Here is a 21,660-nt window from a genome sequence, read left to right on the forward strand (position 1 = left end):
CCTCAGGTGATTCACCCGCCTTGGCCTCCCAAAATGCTGGGATTACAGGCATGAGCCACCACACCCAGCCAAATTTTAATTAATTAATTTTTATTTTATTTTATTTTGTTTTTTGGAGACAAGTGTCTCCCTTTGTTGCCTAGGCTGCAGTGCCATGGTATGATCATAGCTTACTGCCACCTCAAACTCCTGGATTCAAAGGATCCTCCCACCTCAGCATCCTGAGTAGCTGGGACCACAGGCACTCACCACCATGCCTGGCTTATTTTCCTTCTCTTCTCCTCCTCCTTTCCTTCTCCTCCTCCTCCTCCTCCTCCTCCTCCTCCTTCTCCTCCTTCTCCTCCTCCTCCTCTTCCTCCTCCTCCTTCTCCTTCTTCTTCTTTTTTTTTTTTTCCTGTAGAGACAGGGTCTTGCCATCTTGCCCAGGCTGGTCTCAAACTCCTGGGCTCAAAAAGATTCTCACATCTAGCCTCCCAAAATGTTGGGATTATAGGCATGAGCCACTGTGCCCAGCCAGTTTTTATTTTAGATTCAGGGATACATGTGTAGGTATGTCACAAGGGTTGTATTGCGTGATGCTGAGGTTTGGGGAATAATTGTTCCTGTCACTCAGATAGTGAACATAGTACCCAGTAGGAAGTTTTTCAGCCCTTGCCCTTCTCCCTCCCTTTGGAGTCCCTAGTGATGATGACTATAATTCTATGTGATTGATTTCATTTGAAACTCTATATATCTGGCTGGGCATGGTGGCTCACACCTGTGACCCCAGCACTTTGAGAGGATGAGGTGGGTGGATCATCTGAGGTCAGGAGTTTGAGAACAGCCTGGCCAACATGGTGAAACCCCTTCTCTACTAAAAATACAAAAATTAGGTGGGCATGGGCATGGTGGGTGCACCTGTAATCTCAGCTACTTGGAAGTCTGAGGCAGGAGAATCACTTGAACCCGGGAGGCAGAGGTTGCAGTGAGCCAAGACTGAGCCACTGTACTCCAGCCTGGGTGACAGAGAGACTCCATCTTGTCTCAAAAAAAGAAAGAAATAAAGAGAGACAGAAGGGAAAGAAATAAAGAGAGAGAGAGAGAAAAGGAAGGAAGGAAGGAAAGAAAGAGAGAAAGAGAGAGAAAGAAAGGAAGGAAAGAAAGAAAGATTCTATATATCTTATGTGTTTTTAATTCTGAGAAAAGGGCAATAGGGTTTTTTATTTTTTTCAGATGCTAAAGAATTCAGGGCACAAAAAAGTTTAGAACTCTATTGTTTTAGACCTCTCTCTGCCTGCCTGGGGGTGAATGGATGGTCTGGGGTAGAAGGATGGTGGTTTGGACCAGGACAGTGACTGTGGACAGGAGGAGATGTAGAGGGAACTGAGAGGACTTGCAGATGGATTGGGTGGATGGGGAGAGGAAGGGAGGTGGGATTAAGGTTGACCTCTAAGTCTCTGGTCTGAGAAACTGGACAGGGATGTGGTTAAATGTTTCCCATCTGAACTTCTCACCATGAGACCTTCTGCAAACTGGGATGCACTTTCCCCATTCTTTCCTCTCTCTGGTGATTCAGAATGAAACCCACAGACACCTCTCTAGGCTTCTGGAGGAAAGGGGAATTTTCACTGAGAGTCATGCTGAGGAGGAACAGGAGTTAACAAATACTTTAATCAGCAAGCTAAGGGTTATAGGAAATCAGAAAAACACTGGTAATAAGACTTGATTTCTGGTCTTATTCATTAGATTCAATTCAGTGGGCATTTAATGGGGGCTTACCAGGTTCCGATATGAGTTAGGGATACAAGAAGAATAAGATATGCCTCTGGTCTGCTAGAATTTCAGTCTAGCAGAGGAAAGGTACACATAAGCAAATGCATTGACTTGGGAGACGTGCAGCACAGGGCAGGTGGGTCTCGTTTTGTGGGGCCAAAAGATTATGCAACTTGGAGTCCCTTTGAAAGAAAAAGACAATGTTTGAAACAAAAATTAGGTATGGGGTCTTGAAAGGGTTCACTGTAAATGGGGGGCCATGAAGCATAAGTGTTGCGCACTTCACAGTTGAGGTGAAGCGGAGGTGGAGGTATTCCTGGGCTGGGGTAGCTGGGAAAGGGAAGGCAGGGTGGACATTGTTTCACAGGATAGAGTGCTAGGACTTCAGAACCCTTAAACTGGATTCTGAGATGATTAGCAGCAAGAGTGAGAGAGATCAGGAGCACAGGAGTACCCAGTCCACTGCCATACACAGAATAAGCAGAGGCACCCCAGGGGGTCAGGGAATAGCGTCGAGCCGTCGAAAAGCAGGGATATTGATCAGCAGTGACTGTTTGGGTGTGTGGGGGTGAGACACTGGGATATTTATTTACTCAGACCAGGTACGTGTTTCAAATCCCAGAGGTATGGATGGACTTACAGCGTGGCCTTCTAGTATGGTTTTCCAGACATCAACTATGCATACCCAAGCAAATATCCAGATATACTCTTTTTTTTTTTTTTGACACAAACAGTACCACATCATACCCTCTGTTCTGCCTCTTGAGCTTTCCACTCAACAAGACATCCTGCAGATTGTTCCATATCAGGACACAAACGAGACTCCTCATTCTTGTTGATGACTGTATAGTATTCCACTGTAGAGCTCTACCCTCATTCATCCAACCCGTCCTCTCTTGCTGCATGCCCAGCTACCTTCTACTGTTTTACCAAAATGCCACTTGCTGCTGGGAACAGCCTTCTAGAGAGGTGCAGCCTTCTAGAGTGAGAATAGATAAATTTCTAGCAGTGGAATGGCTGAGTTGAAGGCTGTGTGCAATTGTAATTTTGATAGACATTGCCAAATCACCCTCTCACCAGCATGTACAAGAATGTGTGTTTCCCCACACTCCCCAGTGTAGTATTACACACTATTTTTATATTTGGTGATCTGAGAGGTAAAAATGATATCTCAGTGCAATTGCAGTTGTGTTTATCTTATTGTGAGTGAATCTGAGTGTATTTCATCCAGAGCTGTTCACATTTATTTCACTGGACACTCTCCAGGCCTGTCTGTCAGCCACATTACTACTGGGTTGTCAGTTTTTTACTTACGGATTCGTAATCACTATTTTTTTCTTCTTCTTTTTTAATTATATAGAGTTATTTGCAAAATCACTCTTTGTATATTAAAGAAATGAGCCCCTTCTGTTGAATTGCTTATATATTTTCCCAATTTGTTCACTTCCTGGCACATCAAATTGGTCTTTGGAATAATAATAGCATTGGGAAGAATTGAGGGGCATGTCCCAACCCCCACAATTTCCCAGAAGGAAAAAAATTGTAAGTAACATGTTATAGCTTTCAACTCTACATAAAATTTGCCAAGTAAATGATGAAGCATCAGTGTCGGTTCATTAACGTATCTATGTGGAACACCTACTGGGTGCCAGGTGCTGTTCTAGGTGCTGAGGATACAGTGGTGACTGAAACAGTCAAGATCACACTCTCATGGAGCTGACGTCCCAGTGAGAGGGGCATGTCATGAATGAGTAAACGGAATAGCGATGCCTGGAGATGGTGATAAGCCTTGTGAGGGAGATGAAATGGCGTGATAAGGGGAGGCCGGGCCAGGGGCTGGTATAGACTGGGTGGTCAAAGAGGGCACCTCTGAGAGGGTGACTTTGTGTTAGGACCCAGGCATAAGTGTCAGAATTAGAACTGCCCAGTAGAGGGAATAGCATGTGTAAAGGGCCTGAGCAGGAACAAGAACAAGCTTGGTGCATTTGAAAAAAACAGAAAAGGGCTGAATGGCTGGAGCACAGCCAGGGAGGGAGAGGGTGGTGGGAGATGAGCAGGGAGACAAGCACAGGCTTCAGTATAAAGGGACTTGTAGGCAGGTGAGGGGTTTTGTTTGCGTTGTTGAGGGCTATGAGAAGCCACTGGACTGTGTATGTAAGGTGGTTTTGCTTTTTCTTTCAGAAATGTTTAAACGTAAATGTAGAGAGAATTATGTCATGAACCCCATATACTCTTCACCAAGCTCAATAGCTATCAACATTTTGCCAGTCCTATTGGCAAATAGGGTTTCATCTAAACTCCTTACGTTTTTTTTTTTTTTTTTGTGGCGGTCTTTTTGTTTGTTTGTTTGTTTGTTTGTTTTTATTTATTTATTTTTTTTTTTTTTGAGACAGAGTCTCGCTGTGCTCCCAGGCTGGAGTGCAGTGGCGTGATCTCGGCTCACTGCAAGCTCCGCCTCCCGGGTTCACGCCATTCTCCTGCCTCAGCCTCCCAAGTAGCTGAGACTACAGGCGCCCGCCACCACGCCCGGCTAGTTTTTTTTTGTATTTTTAGTAGAGACGGGGTTTCACCATGTTAGCCAGGATAGTCTCGATCTCCTGACCTCGTGATCCACCCGCCTCGGCCTCCCAAAGTGCTGGGACTACAGGCTTGAGCCACCGCGCCCGGCCCCGGCCTATTTATTTATTTTTGAGACAGAGTCTCACTCTGTCAGCCAGGTTGGAGTGAATAGGCGTGATCTCAGCTCACTGTAACCTATGCCTCCCAGGTGGGTGGAGGATTGAATTTTTTTTCCTCTCCCTCTCTCCCTACCTCATCCCCCCTTTTTTCTCTTTATTTTACTTTATTTTTTACTTACCACTATACAAACAAGATTTTTTTTTGACATAGGGGTCTCACTATGTTGCCCAGGCTGGTCTTGAACTCCTGGACTCAAGCAGTCCTCCTGCCTCAACCACCCAAGGTGCTGGGATTACAGGCACACACCACTGTGCCTGGCCCTGTCTTAAAAAATACTTTTATTAAAATATAATACATATATAAAGGTGCACAAATCATAGGTATACAGCTATGAGCACTCCCATGGAACTGGTACCCAGATCTAGAAACAATGTGGCCAGCCCCCAGAAACCCCCTGGTGTCCCTTTTCAGTCTTTACTCCCCAAACTTCAACCATTAGAATCATACAGGATGTTCTCTGTCATAACTAGGTCTCTTACTGATGATGTTTGGGAAGTCTGTGTTGTGGCACGTAACCGTGACTTGTAGGACTGCTCATTCTTGTTGCCGTAGCTTCCACTGAAACAGTTTCTTTACCGATTCTACTGTTGTGGGCACTTGGGCTATCTTCAAGTCCTGCCTATTTCAAATGGTCCACGTGAACATTGTAGTGCATGTCTTGTGGTAAACACATACACATGTATGGTGGGTTACATGCAGGAGTGGAGTTGCTGGGTCATAAGGGTGGTGTATGTTTAGCTTTCTTAGATAGTGTCTATATTAGTTTGCTAGGGCTGCCAAAACAAAGAACCACAAACTGGGTGACTTGAGAGAAATGTATTGTCTCACAGTTCTGGAGGCTGGATGTCAGAAATCAAGGTGTCAGCAGGGTTATGAGGGAAGGATCTGTCCCTTCTGAGGGCTGTGAGGGAGGGATCTGTTCCAGGCCTCTCTCTTTGGCTTGTAGGTGGCTGTCTCTTCTCTGTGTCTCTTCACATCATCTTCCCTTTATCCATGTCTATGTCCAAATTTGCCCTTTTTATAAGGACACAAGTCATATAGGATTAGAGCCCACCCTAATGACCTCATATTAACTTGATCATCTGCCAAAGACCCTATCTCCAAATAAGGTTAATCTCTGAGGTTCTGGGGGTTAGGATTCCAACATATCTTTTTGGGGGGTGGCAGGGAGTGGGGGGAGACACTGCAACCTATAACAGTGCTAAAGAGCTTGCGAAAGTGGTTGTACTAATTTACACTGTTTGCTGGAGCATTTTAAAGCTAAGTCCAGACATGATATTATTTGCCTTGGGAGTGTTTTTTTGTTTTGTTTTGTTTTTTTGTTTTTTTTGGAGACAGAGTCTTGCTCTGTCGCCCAGGCTGGAGTGCAGAGAGGTACGGTGGCATGATCTCGGTTCATTGCAATCTTCACCTCCAGGTTCAAGCGATTCTCCTGCCTCAGCCTCCCAAGTAGCTGGGACTACAAGTGTGTGCCACCATGCCTGGCTAATTGTTTGTATTTTTAGTAGAGACAGGGTTTCACTGTGTTAGCCAGGATGGTCTTGATCTCCTGACATCATGATCCGCCTGCCTTCACCTCCCAAATTGCTGGGATTTCAGACGTGAGCCACCGTGCCCAGCTGGGGGTGTTTTTGAAGGAGGAAAGACCTGGTCTGGTTTACAGTTTATTTATTTATTTATTTTTGAGACAGAGTCACTCTGTCAGCCAGGTTGGAGTGAATAGGCGTGATCTCGGCTCACTGTAACCTATGCCTCCCAGGTTCAAGCAATTCTTCTGCATCAGCCTCCAGAATAGCTGGGACTACAGGCATGTACCACCACACCTGGCTAATTTTGTATTTTTAGTAGAGATGGGATTTTGCCATGTTGGCCAGGCTGGTCTTAAACTCCTGGCCTCAGATGATCCACCCACCTCGGCCTCCCAAATTGCTGGGATTACAGGCATGAGTCACTGCACCCGGCCTGGCTTACATTTTTAAATAATTCTATTTTTTCTGTGGAAATGTTAAAACAAGGCAAATATTTCATCAAGAAAGGGTGGCCAGGCACGGTGACTCCCAAAGTAATCCCAGCACTTTGGGAGACCGAGGTGGGCGGATCACGAGGTCAGGAGATCGAGACCATCCTGGCTAACATGTTGAAACCCCGTCTCTACTAAAAATACAAAAAATTAGCCAGGAGTGGTGGCGGGCACCTGTATCCCAGCTACTCAGGAGGCTGAGGCAGGAGAATGGCATGAACCCGGGAGGCGGAGCTTGCAGTAAGCTGAGATCAGGCCACCGCACTCCAGCCTGAGCGAGACTCCATCTCAAAAAAAAAAAAAAGAAAGAAAGAAGGGGTAAATAAAGAGTGAGCCCTCCCACGACTGCCCAGTTGGGACTGTCTGGTACCCCATGGTAGAGAGAAGCCTCTGGGTGCCCTTAGCTCAGGGATGCCATTCAAAGATCGAGTGGACCATCCCTCACTGCCCAGTGCCAGATTGCCATGTGGAGCAGCTTCCTGGTTTCAGCCCCTCAGGGTTCAGGTGATGCAGAGAGGATGAAACCCAGCCAGGACTCAGGCTGTCTTTCTGTCCACCCCGCTCCCTGCCAGGACATACAGCAGCTCCTCCAGCTCCAGCAGCTGGTGCTTGTGCCAGGCCACCACCTCCAGCCACCTGCTCAGTTCCTGCTACCGCAGGCCCAGCAGAGCCAGCCAGGTAAGGCCCCCCACCCCAGATGGCCTCCCTGACACCTCTACAGAACTTCCTCACCTTCCCCTCCCCCTCACCCTGTGTATTTCCCCTTGTCCCTCCAGGCCTGCTACCGACACCAAATCTATTCCAGCTACCTCAGCAAACCCAGGGAGCTCTTCTGACCTCCCAGCCCCGGGCCGGGCTTCCCACACAGGTGAGACTGTCCACTGAGTGCACCAGGCCGGGCCAGCAGCAAGGCCTGCTGAAAGCAGGGTAAACGGGGGTGTGGAGCGAGTGAGAGTCTCCTCTCCATTTGACCCAGCCACACTCTGCCAGTGATTTGCTGTGAGACCTCAGGCAAGCCCATCTCCCTGTCTGAGTCAGCCTCTTCCTCTATAGAATGAGGGGAGCTGGCCCAGACGAGTGGTTCTTAACCCTTTCAGGTACATGGGCTCCTTTGAGAATGTGATGAAAGATTTAGATCTGATCCCCATTCCCCCAAAATGCTCATGTGCAAAAACACACAAAATTGTAGGGCGTTGCGAGCCTTTAGGCTACAAATGCCTCGGGCCTCTTCCAGCACTGCGATGGAGGATTCTCTGAAGAAGGCCTTCATTAGGTGATTATTTCACACATCCACTTCCCAGACTGGAGACTGAAAACAAGGCCCACAGGTGTCTTTTATTTGGCCATTGTCAACTAAATTCCCAGAAAGCACCAGATTTTCAGTTCCTCTTGATAAACCAGAAAATCTGGCAGGGCCATACCTGTGTCTATGTGGTAGCTTGGCGCAGTGAGCAGTTGGCCTGACCACTAGCAGGAGCAGAGGCCCCTTAGCGTGCCAGCTCTCCAGACCACCTTGGCACCTGGACCCCAAGGCCTTTCGTTCAGTTTGCTGCCTGAGTTATAGACTTTAATGATCATTTTCACCACCTTTTATGAATTTCAACGTTTTTTTCCACCCATTTTTTATAGCCCTTTAAAAAAATATATGTTAACTATTTCAGAAGGACTGAAAAGATTAGAGACTAATACAGGTCTTAGCTGCAGTTCTGAAATCCCAAACGCTCTGAAAGTCAAGTTGTTCTTGCACCATTGGTATGAGAACTCATTTGACTGCAAAACCTGCCCTGCCATGATATAAGGCAGTGTGTGACTTTTCTTTGCCCCTCTTGGTATGGCATTTTTGCTGCTGCAAAACTGTTACTGTATCTGATTATGTGGTAATATCCTTGACCCCAGTGGGGGTGGGGGCTGTGCCACATTATCTATGATATACATCCTATGTTGGCTTTCTTTCTTTTTTTTTTTTTTTTTGAGATGGAGTCTCGCTCTGTTGCCCAGGCTAGAATGCAGTGGCTCAATCTCAGCTCACTGCACCCTCTGCTCCTGGGTTCAAGCGAGCGATTCTCCTGCCTCAGCCTCCTAAGTAGCTGGGATTACAGACATGCGCCACCACACCCAGCTAATTTCTGTATTTTTAGTAGAGATGGGCGTTTCACCATGTTGGCCAGGCTGGTCTCGAACTCCTGACTTCAGGTGATCCACCTGCCTCGGCCTCCTAAAGTGCTAGGATTACAGGCATGAGCCACCGTGCCTGGTTGCCTATGCAGGTTTTCTGAAAACTGAAACAGGCACGGTGGTGCATGCCTATAGTCTCAGCTACTTGTGAGCCTGAGGAAGGAGGATCACTTGAGCCCAAGAGTTTGAGGCCAGCCTGGGCAACATAGTGAGACTGGTCTCTAATACAACAACAACAAAACCTGAGAGGGGTGAGAGTGGGTGGATGATGAGAAATTACTTAATGGGTACAATGTACACTGTTCGGGTGATGGATACACTAAAAGCCTAGGCTTCATCACTACACAATACATTTGTGTAACAAAATTGCACTTGTACCCCTTAACATTTTGGTTTTTGTTTGAAACAGGGTCTTACTCTGTCACCCAGGCTTGGAGTGCAGTGGTGCGATCACAGCTTACTGCAGCCTCAGCCTCCTGGGCTCAAGTGAAGCAGTCCCCAGCCCTCCTGAGTAGCTGGTACTACAGTCACGCCCCACATGCTCGATTAATTTTTTAAAGTTTTGTAGAGATATGGCTGGATGCTTTGGCTCATGCCTGTAATCCCAGCACTTTGGGAGGCTGAGGCGGGCAGATCACAAGGTCAGGAGATCGAGACCATCCTGGCTAACACAGTGAAACCCTGTCTCTACTAAAAATACAAAAAATTGGCCGGGCATGGTGGCAGGCGCCTGTAGTCCTAGCTACTCGGGAAGCTGAGGCAGGAGAATGGCGTCAACCCCAGAGGCGGAGGTTGCAGTGAGCCGAGATCACGCGACTGCACTCCAGCCTGGGCGACAGAGTGAGACTTTGTCTAAAAAAAAAAAAAAAAAAAAATTTGTAGAGACAGGGTTTCACCATGTTTCCCAGGCTGGTCTCAAATTCCTGTGCCCAAGCGATCCTCCCACTTTGGCTTCCTAAAGTATTGGGATTACAGGTGTGAGCCATTGCACCTGTTGTCCTTAAATTTATACAAAAAGAAAAAAAAAAGAAAAAGAAAAAGAAAAAAAAAAAGACTGGGCACGGTGGTCACCCCTGTAATCTCAGCACTTCGGGAGGCCAAGGTGGGTGGATCACCTGAGGTCGGGAGTTCAAGACCAGCCTGACCAACATGAAAAAACCCCATCTCTACTAAAAATACAAAATTAGCCGGGTGTGGTGGCGTATGCCTATAATCCCAGCTACTCAGGAGGCTGAGGCAGGAGAATCACTTGAACCCGGGAGGCAGAGGTTGTAGTGAGCCAAGATTGCACCATTGCACTCCAGCCTAGGCAACAAGGGTGAAACTCCGTCTCAGAAAAAAAATAAAAATAAAAATAAAATTAAAACAACAACAACAACAAAAATCTGAAAAATTCCTAAACATCTGGCCCCAGCATTTTGGAGAATAATGGATCAAGGACCTGAGTGACAGACATCCCTGCACCCACCACTTGCTTCAGATCCTTTATTTTTAGGGCAATGAATCATCCCAGATAGAGCTGTTGCTTTTTTGTAAATCTCCCTAATTGCCTCCCAGTCCTTTTATTTTATTTTATTTTATTTTATTTATTTTATTTTATTTTATTTTATTTTATTTTATTTTATTTTATTTTATTTTCAATCTACTCATTGCTTAGGACTTAATTTCTTAAGAGCTGTTTTAGCCGGGTGCGGTGGCTCAAGCCTGTAATCCCAGCACTTTGGGAGGCCGAGACGGGCGGATCATGAGGTCAGGAGATCGAGACCATCCTGGCTAACACGGTGAAACCCCGTCTCTACTAAAAAATACAAAAAACTAGCCGGGCGAGGTGGCTGGCGCCTGTAGTCCCAGCTACTCGGGAGGCTGAGGCAGGAGAATAGCGTAAACCCGGGAGGCGGAGCTTGCAGTGAGCTGAGTTCCGGCCACTGCACTCCAGCCTGGGCGACACAGCGAGACTCCGTCTCAAAAAAAAAAAAAAAAAAAAGCTGTTTTAGATTCACAGCAAAACTGAGTGGAAGATATAGAGATATCCCATCTATCTCTGCCCTTGCACATGCACAGCTTCCCACATATCTATATCCCCAACCAGAGTGGTACAAGTGTAACAGCTGATGAACCTACATTGACACATCACTATTACCCAAAGTTCATAGTTGACATTAGGGTTCACTCTTGGCGTTGTACAGTCCATGGGCCTGCACGACCTACTCATCTTTAACCGGGTTCTCTCAACAGCCCCGTTGGGTAGACAGAACAGCAGTGATTGTTCCCATCCCGCAGAGGGGGAAAGTGAGGCCTGGGCTAAGCAGTGACTTGGTGGCAGGGCCAGTCCTTGATTCCCCGGTTGAGATGAGGATGAACCACTGCCTCCAGCTCCAGGGAAAGAGCCCTGGCTGCTCCTACTGGGAGTTCGCAGGCGTGAAGGGACAGTGCAGAGAGTCCCAGGCAATGAGGAAACCCATGTAGGGCAGCAGAGTCCAAGCTTTAAAGGGATTGACAGTACGTGTGGAGGAAGGCGGGGGGAGTCTGCAAGCGGCGGATGGAACGCAGGGGCGAAGAGGGCGGGAGGGAGACTGTGCATCCATCGCTGAGCCCACTCCTGGTCCTCCGCCCTACATCCCACCCACCTGCACACCCCACCAGGCCGTGACCCGCCCTACGCTGCCCGACCCGCACCTCTCGCACCCGCAGCCCCCCAAATGCTTGGAGCCACCATCCCACCCCGAGGAGCCCAGTGATCTGGAGGAGCTGGAGCAGTTCGCCCGTACCTTCAAGCAACGCCGCATCAAGCTGGGCTTCACGCAGGTCTGGAGCCACCTTGCAGGCTGGGCAGTGGGCGTGGGGGCGTGGTCAGTTGATGAATGCCGCGAGGGGCGTGGCCAGCCGGTGGGTGGAGCGGGCCCAGTGCCGGAAGGCCCGGCCCTGACCTCCGCCCCTTCCCCGCCGCACTGGCCCAGGGTGATGTGGGCCTGGCCATGGGCAAGCTCTACGGCAACGACTTCAGCCAGACGACCATTTCCCGCTTCGAGGCCCTCAACTTGAGCTTCAAGAACATGTGCAAACTCAAGCCCCTCCTGGAGAAGTGGCTCAACGACGCAGGTGGGACTAGGCTGGGGCTCCCGCGTAGGGGGCGGGCGGTGGCCGGTGGCCGCGGGAGGCGCCTTCTAATGCTCACGTCTCCCCCGGGGCACAGAGACTATGTCTGTGGACTCAAGCCTGCCCAGCCCCAACCAGCTGAGCAGCCCCAGCCTGGGTTTCGACGGGCTGCCCGGCCGGAGACGCAAGAAGAGGACCAGCATCGAGACAAACGTCCGCTTCGCCTTAGAGAAGAGTTTTCTAGCGGTGAGACCCTCTCCTGGGTGGCCCTCACCTGAGGGGTGGCGGCAGTGGGCCCCGGGCTAACAAACCCTCTGCCTGCAGAACCAGAAGCCTACCTCAGAGGAGATCCTGCTGATCGCCGAGCAGCTGCACATGGAGAAAGAAGTGATCCGCGTCTGGTTCTGCAACCGGCGCCAGAAGGAGAAACGCATCAACCCCTGCAGTGCGGCCCCCATGCTGCCCAGCCCGGGGAAGCCGGCCAGCTACAGCCCCCATATGGTACCAAGAGCCCGCCTGGGGGGTGGGAGACCACAGAACTCCGCAGGCACCTGTGTGAAACCCACCCTACCTGGTTGTCCACAGAGCCTAGAACAGAGGCAAGGAGAGTCACTCTTGGGGACAGGCCATCACGTAGATGGGCACAGTCACACAGGGGCAGTTTCCAGGGAACTGTGGTCTTACCTGGGGGATACAAGCACCCCTAGATACACACCGACATAGCCAGACACAGAGTTATTACAGTGGCATAGCCACACAGGGAGGGATATATGTCCAAGGACGTGGTCCAGGTTAGCACACACAGGCTCACAGCCACAGGGAGGCAGGGAGAGGCATTTATTGGCCATTCAGGGACATTGTCACACCCATGGGTGTACTCTCAGGTCCATAGCTACACACAGGCCCACTTGATCTCAGACACAGCTGGGACATCCTTTATCCCATCCCTTTATTTCCATTCCTGGAAAGAGCTGTGATGTTCCAGAGAGGAGCCCCCACCCCCAGTGGGGTGAAGGAGGCACTGTCTGAACTGAGTTCTAAAGGACAAGGGAGAGTTAGCCAGCCACGAGAAGGCAAAGGGCCTTCCTGGACCAGTGTGCACTAAGGCCTAGAAACCAGGGTGTGCCCAGCCCAATTTGAGAAACTCCAGTGCAATTTAGTGTGGTTGGCGCTGCAGTTTATATGAATGAGGTTGGGGAAGGGGTGGGGGCATGTACCCTAAGTTTTACAGTGAAGAGCTGGAACTTGAACCATGGGCAATGAGGAGGTAAGGAGGGGTTTTAAGCTGGGGAAGGAGAGAAACCACACTTAGTGAGGTTTTTCTGGGGCTGATGCAAAGGTGAGACTGGAGGTGGGGTGGCCAAGAAGGAAGCTGGTGGATGGTCCCAGAAAATCAAGTAATATGACATCTCAACACCCTGATGCAAAGATATGCATCCATTTAGCCTCACACTTCAGATCTGCTCTTTCCCTGCCTGGGTCACTTTGATCAGTCTCTGCTGCATTGCTTGCCAACCCCACTGGTAAAAGGGTGGTGTTTGCTTGTCCAGGGAAAAGAATTTTAGTTTTGTAGAACCAACAATAGTAGGAGCATGTAGAGCAGCCACTCTTCCGGTGTAGTCACTTCAGACAGGACGCAACCCTGCAGAGACTAGCCAGACAGGGCGGTGTCAGAAGAGAGGTTCGGGGTGCTCTTAATGGAGAATTAGCCCTTCATGCTTGTGGCTCAGGATCAGCTAGGGCAAGTGTGAAGAAAGCATGTGGAATAATACAAATGCAGCATTGTGCCAAAGCCCCCTGCCCCCATCCTGGGACAGAGGAGGGGGGTCCTGCAGGGAGCATCACGGGGGCTGCTGGCAGACAGTGGCTAACCATACCTCCTTTCTTCTCTCCTCAGGTCACACCCCAAGGGGGCGCGGGAACCTTACCATTGTCCCAAGCTTCCAGCAGTCTGAGCACAACAGGTCAGGGAGGGCAGAAGATGATGAGGGGGGCCTGGGAGGATGTGGCACAGGCTGGAGCCTGAGGTTCCCAAGTGGCTCTGGGTGTCCATGGGCCTCAAGACTGAGCCCGGGGAGTGTGGGTGGGGGAATGGGAGAGACAGTGGGAAGAGGGCAGGACTCACCCCTCCTCTACAGGAGCAACTCAGCTTTAATCTGCTTCACGATTTCATATGAGAAAAGCATGGGCCTGGTAAAAGGTGACGCACTTGGGTTTTGTGCCTGGCCTCTGTCATTTTTAGGCTGTGTGAATTCAAGTGCTTATTTTATCCTTCTAAGCCTCAGTTTTTATAAAATTATTATAAATCTGTAATACATACAAAAGATATAAATACATGTATGTAAGAGTGTATGTATGTATACACACATACATGCATACATACATACTCTTGTACCCAGAGTTCCCCTCCCTATTCCTGGGACACGGCAGGTTTAGATGTATGGTTATATACCATATATATAAGAATAATATAAAATTGGCCTGGTGTGGTGGTTCATGCCTATAATCCCAGCTCTTTGGGAGGCCAAGGCAGGCAGATCACCTGAGGTCAGGAGTTCAAGACTAGCCTGGCCAACATGGGAAACCCTGTCTCTACTAAAATACAAAAATTAGCTGGGTGTGGTGGCGTGTGTCTGTAATCCCAGCTGCTCGGGAGGCTGAGGCAGGAGAATCGCTTGAACCCGGGAGGAGGAGTTTGCAGTGAACTGAGATCACACCACTGCACTCGAGCTTGGGCAACAGAGTTAGATTCCATCTAAAAAAATATATATATATATACATACACACACACACACACACACACATATGTACACACAATATATATACACATAATATATATGCACATAATATATACGTAATAGATATATATACACATAGATATATATACACACACATACACACATAGAACAACATATTGCCCGTCCCCAGGCTAGAAAATAGTAAGTGGAGATTTATAAAGTAGTGCTTGCCTGGCACTGTACTAAGCTCTTTGTAAACTGCATTGACTGACTTAATTCTCAAACTCATTTTATGAGATAGGTTCTATTATTATCCCCATTTTCCAGACAAGGGATCTGAAGGTCAGAGGTTAAGGCACTCGCCCCAGGGCACCCCTGGGATGAGACAGAGCCAGGAGTTTCTACCCCAGCAGTCTGGCTGAGTCTGGGCCCTCAGTCCCTGCCAGGTTGCCCATCCCTCAGCTGTGGCAATGTGCCTGGCATCCCTCGCCCCTCCCCTAGAGGGAGCCATAGGGTTCTGACTCCTGGGGGCCCCCGTTTCTAGTCAGTAAAAAAGTGGTTCAGGGCGGGGAGTGCAGAGTGCCAGGGCTCAGCAGGAAGCAGCTGCTCTGACTTCCATTGTTATGATAGGGGTCACTATGGCAGAGGCACAGGGAAATCACTCTGGGAAGAGAGGGCAGGGAGGTCTAAGGCTGTTCTGACTGAGGAGATGCTTCATGAGCTGGGTGGGAGGACAAGTAGGAGTTGACCCCAGGTTCCTCAGTGGGGGATGAGTGGAAGCTGAAGCCCCCATCTCTCTGTCTCTCTCTGGCAGTTACTACCTTATCCTCAGCTGTGGGGACGCTCCACCCCAGCCGGACAGCTGGAGGGGGTGGGGGCGGGGGCGGGGCTGTGCCCCCCCTCAATTCCATCCCCTCTGTCACTCCCCCACCCCCGGCCACCACCAACAGCACAAACCCCAGCCCTCAAGGCAGCCACTCGGCTATCGGCTTGTCGGGCCTGAACCCCAGCACGGGGTAAGTGGGTGCAGGTGGGAGGCTGTGGGGAGAAGCAGGGTCGCTGCTGCTTCTAGGGTGGGGAGCTGCACCCCAGTTATGTTGGCAGGTCCCTGCCCCTGCTAATGCCTCTGCTTTGCCTCTTGCAGAAGCACAATGGTGGGGTTGAGCTCCGGGCTGAGTCCAGCCCTCATGAGCAACAACCCTTTGGCCACTATCCAAGGTGCGTGCTGCCTCATGTCACACCCATCGTCACCAGCCCTATCCTCTGGGGCCTCGAGCCCTGCCATTGTTGCTCCAGCCATGCCATCCTGCCCCTGCTCACTGCATCGCTCGCCTCTTCATACCCATCTCACCTTTGGGGAAGATGTGAGGGGTGCTGATGGGGGTCAGTGGGACCGATGGGGAGATGGGGGGCACTCTGGGCAGGACGCTGGAAGGCAAAGGTCTCCCCTGGCCCGGCGTGCCCCCAGCCCAGCCTCTCTCTCTCCCCGCCAGCCCTGGCCTCTGGTGGAACCCTACCCCTTACCAGCCTTGATGGCAGCGGGAACCTGGTGCTGGGGGCAGCTGGCGCAACCCCGGGGAGCCCTGGCCTGGTGACCTCGCCGCTCTTCTTGAACCATGCTGGGCTGCCCCTGCTCAGCACCCCGCCTGGTGTGGGCCTGGTCTCAGCAGCAGCTGCGGCCGTGGCAGCCTCCATCTCCAGCAAGTCTCCTGGCCTCTCCTCATCCTCTTCATCCTCCTCCTCCTCCTCCTCCACTTGCAGCGAGGTGGCCGCACAGACCCCTGGAGGCCCAGGGGGGCCCGAGGCAGGGTCCAAACCTGAGTGAGGGCCAGCCATGCCTCCCCTCCCATTCCTCTGATCCCTGCCTTGGTCCCTCACCTGGGAAGAGGGCGAGGAGACCAGTGGTGGGGACACAGAGGGTCCTCAGAGCAGAGTGACAAGGGAGGAAAGACCAAAAAAACCAACCAACCAAAAAAAAAAAAAAAAAAAAAGGAAATAAACTAACCAACAAAAGAGAAAACCAAAAATAATCACAACAGAAACCAGCTGCCCCAAAGGAACCAGAGGTGAAAAACAAACAAAAAAAAACCAAAAACTAACCAAAAAAAAAAAAACCCCACAAAATCAAACAAACCAAAAAACCAGTCGCGAGCCAGACCTCAGCGTGCTCACCCTCACTGCTACAACGCCAAATAAGAACCCCAGCCAGGGGCGGAGAAGCCTCCAGCAGGTCAGACCTCATGCCACCGAGCCCTGGCTGTGGGACCAACCCCCAACCCTGCCTCCCTGCATGGGGGCTACAGATGGAAAAAGAAGATGCCAGCTTCCTAGTCCCAGCCCCCAGCCCTGGACCAGCGAAGACAGGGCACAGCCTGGGCAGATGGGCTGATGGGCTGGGGCTCAGCACCACCCACCAAATGTTCTTTTCCAGAAGGTGAAAGAGAAAGGGCCTGAACAACCTTACACCAAATATTCAGTAGCTTCATCCAAAGGATGTACAGAATTTTTAGCATTGTGCTCAACAGAATGTGTCCCTACCATGTGTCCCCCTCTCCCCTGGCCCCCAGCTCTCCCCACCTGGGCAGGGGGGCTCGCTTTAACCTCCTGCCTCCCCCCAGCCAGGGGAGAGTTCAAGAGAAGGCCTGGGGACAACTTTTCATCCCCTGTTCCTCCCTCTTTTCCCCTTTGAAAGGTGGGCTAGGCCATTTTGCCAAGTTCTAGCTCTCACAAGTCCCTCCTCAACCCTGTCACGCTCCTCTGCTCTGGAAGCGACCCCCTCCCCATCTTATGGGAAGGTGGAAGTTTCAGGCTAGAGGGGATGAAGGCATTCAGTTGAGGGCATTCAGTTGTCTTTTTCCATCCTGTCTGTTTCCCTGAAAAAAAAAAAATTCATATTCCAGTGCCTATCCGTGGGATCCTTCACGTTCTTTGACATTAACCAGAAACCAAAAAGAGAACTCACCTTGCTTTTCCCACCCCGTGCCCCTCTGGTACTGGCGAATGCCTCTCCCTCCCCCGCACATGCACACACGCACACACCCCAGTGGTGGGGTTCCTCAAGATGGCATCCCCATCAGGGTCCATGTGGTGGGACAGTGCCACAGCCTGTGGTCCCCATCTGAGAGGGTGCGGTGGTGGCCACCAATCCCACAAGACCTCCACAAGTCTTGGCTGGACCCTGTGTTTGACCAGCCCTGGACACATCTCCAATGACAACAGACAGAGGAGAGACGCCACTGGGAGCCACCCTGCCCTCCTGCTATTGTGGAGGCCAACAAAGTTTTGAACCAAAAACCAAAAAAACAGAAACAAACAATAAATTTAAACTAGAAAAAAAGAATTTATATATATATATACGTATATATATATATAAAAGGGAAAGAAGATGAGGACTCTTCAAGAATAAGACGGAACCGCGAGGCGGAGCCAAGCCCCTGCACCAGTGGCCCTTGTTCCCCGAGGCGGACAGAAGGACGGATGCTTCTTTCTCTTCACAAATACCTCATGGACGTCGTCTTTGGGAAAGCCGGAGGGGGCGGCTGGGGCAGGGCCTGTCCCTCGGCCAGGGCAGATAGAAGCAGGTGGGTGGGGCTGAGAGAGGGTGTCAGGGACAGGGGTGAAGAACCCCAAACTCCCCCCCCAAATCAACTGAAAAAGCTTTAAAAAAAGAAAGACAGGAAAAAAGGGAGTAAGAAAGCAAAAAGAACAGATGAAGGAAAACTTAACCCTCCGGTGGTTTGATTCCTCCTTTGATTTCTTTTTCGGTTCTCTTTTGTCTGTCCTCTCTCCTCCTCTCCTTCCTCTCTTCTCCCTCCTTCCTCTCTCCTCCGTCTCCCTTTGCTCTCCTCTCTCCTCTCTCAATCTTGTTCTTTCTGTGTCTCTCCTCAAACCAAAGTGTTGCAGTGAAGGACACGAGCCATTGAAATCAGGGTGGGGCCTGACAGCCACAGTGTGGCCCCCGCCCCTCGCTGGGCAGGAGCAGAGAGAGGGGAGAGCCCTGAGACCACAGGGCTTTGGCCTGGGCAGCTTCCACTTTCTGCCGGACACTTTGAGGAGAGGCAGATGGAGCCCCAGGCCTCAGCGTTCTCTTTTTTCTTGTCTCCCTTCTCCCACCCGGGAAATGAAACTGTTGGGCTGGGCCACGGAGGCAGCAGAGACTCGGCCATTGCAGGGGCCTCCGGGTGCCTTGTCCGGGCAGTGGTGGAGTAGCTGCCCCTCCCACCCCTGGCACGATGGGGCCTGGCACCTTGTTGACCCATCCTCGCATCTCCGCTGAATGACTCCCTGCCCTTACCCTACCTCTGAGTTTGTCCATGTTTATTTCCTGAAGAGAGAAGGGACTGGCAAGAGGGCCTGGGCCCCAGCCCAAGGGTGGAGAGGGGGCCAAGGGCTCCTGACCAAATAGGAAGGACATTTGAGCAGAGCAAAATGAAAGGAATTACAACCAAAAACCCCCTCCGAGAAGACAGGCAGCATGGAAGGCATGGTGGAGATGACTCAAACAAAAACTATGATTCTAGACCAAAAAGGAAAAAAAAAAAAAAAAAAGGAAAGAAAATCCAGGACTCACCACCACCCACTTCATCCTGCTTCCTCCCCATCAAGTCCCACCACCTGGGACCTCTCCCCACCCCAGTATGGGGTAGTGGGGCAAACAGACAAGGAGGAGCAGGGGGCAGGAATGGGGCAGATGCCCTGATGTTGGTGGAGGGAACCCTGTGCAGCCAGGGGTGCTGGGGACCCTCCCCATCCAACCCTCACACCTAGGAAAAGAAAAACAAGAAAAAAGAAAATTCCTGGGAGGGGGAAAAATAACCAAATCCCAAGCTTTAACTACAGCTGTGAAACCAAATATTGGGAAGGGGGTAGGAGGGAAGGAGGGGCAGGTGAGCCCCAGGTCTCCCCCCTGGGCCCCCCTCCCCCGAGGACTCGAGATAAGGCACCAAATACCTCATAGAACTTTAATGTTAAAAAAAGGAAACCAAATATCGTTGGCTGGGGGCCAGCCAGGGCAAGGGGCTGGGGGGCTGGAGGGAGCCAGGGTTGGGAAGGTGATGGGGGAATTCATGCCCCCCACCCCCATCTGCCCCTTCCACTCTGGTCCCCCGTCTCGACTCCGGGAAACAAAACTATCTCATCGTTTTTATTTTGTGGTCTGTACAGAGCCTGTGTCCGTGTGTCTGTGTGTGAGCGAGAGAGTTGGAGGGCTGGGGAGCTTTATGTGGGGGATGGGGAGGGAAACCCCAGGCTAGGCTATGGGCTAGGTTAGGTGTCCGAGGTTGGGAGCTGAGGGCCTGGGCTAGAAAGAGAGGAGAGATGAGTGGATTGGAGCAGTGGGGAGCCCTCTGAATTTCTCTTCTCCCCAACCTTGACCTCCTACTTAAGGGAGGGACAGAGACTGGGTCTACCCTAATGGTGGGCCTTTTCATTGTGCCAAAAAAAAAAAAAAAAAAACTGATGCCAGTAACTAAACCACCTCTCTCTGTTCTCTTCTGGGGGGTGGGGTGGGTGTGTGTGTGTTGGGGTGGGTAGGGATGGGGAACCCAAGCCCCAGTAGGAGTTGGGGCTGAGATCAGGAGGAGGGGAAGGATATGAGTTTTCTACCCATCTCCCCGGAGAAGGCCATGATGGGCTCTCCAAGCCCTGGGGAGATTTGGCGAGGGACTAGCCAAGTCAGGGTGACCTCTTGACCTGACTAGTTTTTCTAACCCACCCGAATACCAGGGTGCCTCTCTCTTCCTCTAGCCCAGGGTAGGGGGACCTGAGTGAGAGAGTGAGACAGACAGCAAGATTGAGACACGCGGGCCCCCACTGGTCTCTGAGTGGGAAAGGCAAGTGCGAGAGATAAAGGCCTCCAAGAGAAAAAAGAAACAAACCAAAGATTTAACCATTTAAAAAAAAAAAAAAAAAACCCACAGACAACTCCGCTACCTTTTTATACGTTGGAAAAAAAAGTGAAAAAAATTTAAAAATAAAAATAAAAAAAAATACACAAAAACTCCAAGCCGCAGGTCCTTCGTGCGGTTTAAACTTTGACCTCAGCAGTCTCCAAAGCAAGACGACGATGACAAAGGCGGAAACAAAGAAAAAATAATGTATATTTTTAAGTATTTGTCCTTGAATTGTTAGCTCCTTGTTAAACAAACAAGAAAAGGAGAGAAAAATCCAGAGAGAAGTGTTGCTGGGATGGAGACGACTATTTACTATGTCTGTGACCCCTCCCTTTTGCCTCCCTCCCCTTCCTCTCTTTCCTGTCCTCTATCCTTGCTGCCCCTCCCCCAACCTGTCCCCCAAACCCAGGGGCTCAGTATTTATTTATTTATATAATTGCAGGGTGACTGGGGGCCTCTCTCGGCAACTCATAGAGGGCCTTTGGATCATGGTGGGGTGGGGAAAGAGTGAGGAGTCTTTGGGAAGAGCAGGGGCCTGAACTTTGATCAACTCCTTTCTGGCCTCTTGTCCCACTGCTGCCACCATCACCTTCCAAATCCAGGGCTGCACTAGGGCAAGGTGACCACCCTACCTCGTAAAGACCTGATTGGCGCAGCCCGTTCTGGTGTGGGTGTCTCTCACCGCCCAGAATGACCAGGTTGGAATGGAGGTGGGTGAAGTTGGAGGGGGTGGCAAGTACAAGGCAAGGGTGACCAAGAACTGGCATCCAGAAATCAGCCCCAGAGTAGACCTGTCTTTCCTCCATCCTCACCAAGTTAGCCTCCCTTTCAGTTCCGTCTGACCCCTGTGTTGGTAGCCCCTTCCTTCCCTTCCTGTACCCCCTCCCTGTCTCTTCTCGTGGTAGCGGGTTAGCGTTTCAGTGTTCTTAACTCCAATCTGCTTGTTCATTGTACAATGTGCTTCTTTTAAGGCCCCATTTTTGTAACTTGAGTGTGTCATTCATCTGAACAACAAACATCAAAAAATAAAAAATTAAAAACTGTACAGAGAGAAATGATGCCTGCTCTCCCTTGGTCTCCTCTCTGTCCTGGGAAGAGTGGTGAAGACATCAGGGTGTGGGGTTGGAGATCTGTATGCTGGGGAGGGGAGGGCTTTACTTCTGTTCCAATAGTGAATGTTCACAGTCTGGGCAACAGAGTGAGAACTCTTCTCTACAAAAGCCCCAAAAACTCAACTAGGCATCATGGC

The 21,660-nt window shown here is 50.4% G+C and overlaps 2 protein-coding genes across 5 annotated transcripts in view; both read left to right on the forward strand.

Annotated features, from left to right (window-relative positions):
• Positions 1-21,469, forward strand: part of POU2F2 (POU class 2 homeobox 2) — a 46,761-nt gene extending 25,292 nt beyond the window's left edge. Inside the window, exons 6-15 of one of the 4 annotated variants that reach the window (XM_025366218.1) lie at positions 7,084-7,189; positions 7,288-7,379; positions 11,378-11,491; positions 11,644-11,785; positions 11,880-12,028; positions 12,107-12,283; positions 13,680-13,746; positions 15,335-15,536; positions 15,665-15,738; positions 16,014-21,469. In XM_025366218.1, the coding sequence (XP_025222003.1) occupies positions 7,084-7,189; positions 7,288-7,379; positions 11,378-11,491; positions 11,644-11,785; positions 11,880-12,028; positions 12,107-12,283; positions 13,680-13,746; positions 15,335-15,536; positions 15,665-15,738; positions 16,014-16,345 (1,455 nt within the window). In that variant the 3' untranslated portion in view covers positions 16,346-21,469. Of the gene's footprint in view, positions 1-7,083; positions 7,190-7,287; positions 7,380-11,329; positions 11,492-11,643; positions 11,786-11,879; positions 12,029-12,106; positions 12,284-13,679; positions 13,747-15,334; positions 15,537-15,664; positions 15,739-16,013 lie in introns of all 4 variants that reach the window. The other 3 variants (XM_025366219.1, XM_025366220.1, XM_025366221.1) reach the window with 3 other exon arrangements.
• LOC112612138 lies at positions 17,908-21,469 on the forward strand. The gene has a single exon (XM_025366275.1). The coding sequence runs from the start codon at positions 18,230-18,232 to the stop codon at positions 18,794-18,796; it is 567 nt and encodes a 188-aa protein (XP_025222060.1). The 5' UTR covers positions 17,908-18,229; the 3' UTR covers positions 18,797-21,469.
• Positions 21,470-21,660: the final 191 nt, after the last annotated feature.

This window comes from Theropithecus gelada, chromosome 19, assembly GCF_003255815.1.
Source record: "Theropithecus gelada isolate Dixy chromosome 19, Tgel_1.0, whole genome shotgun sequence".
NCBI classification, from domain to species: domain Eukaryota; kingdom Metazoa; phylum Chordata; class Mammalia; order Primates; family Cercopithecidae; genus Theropithecus; species Theropithecus gelada.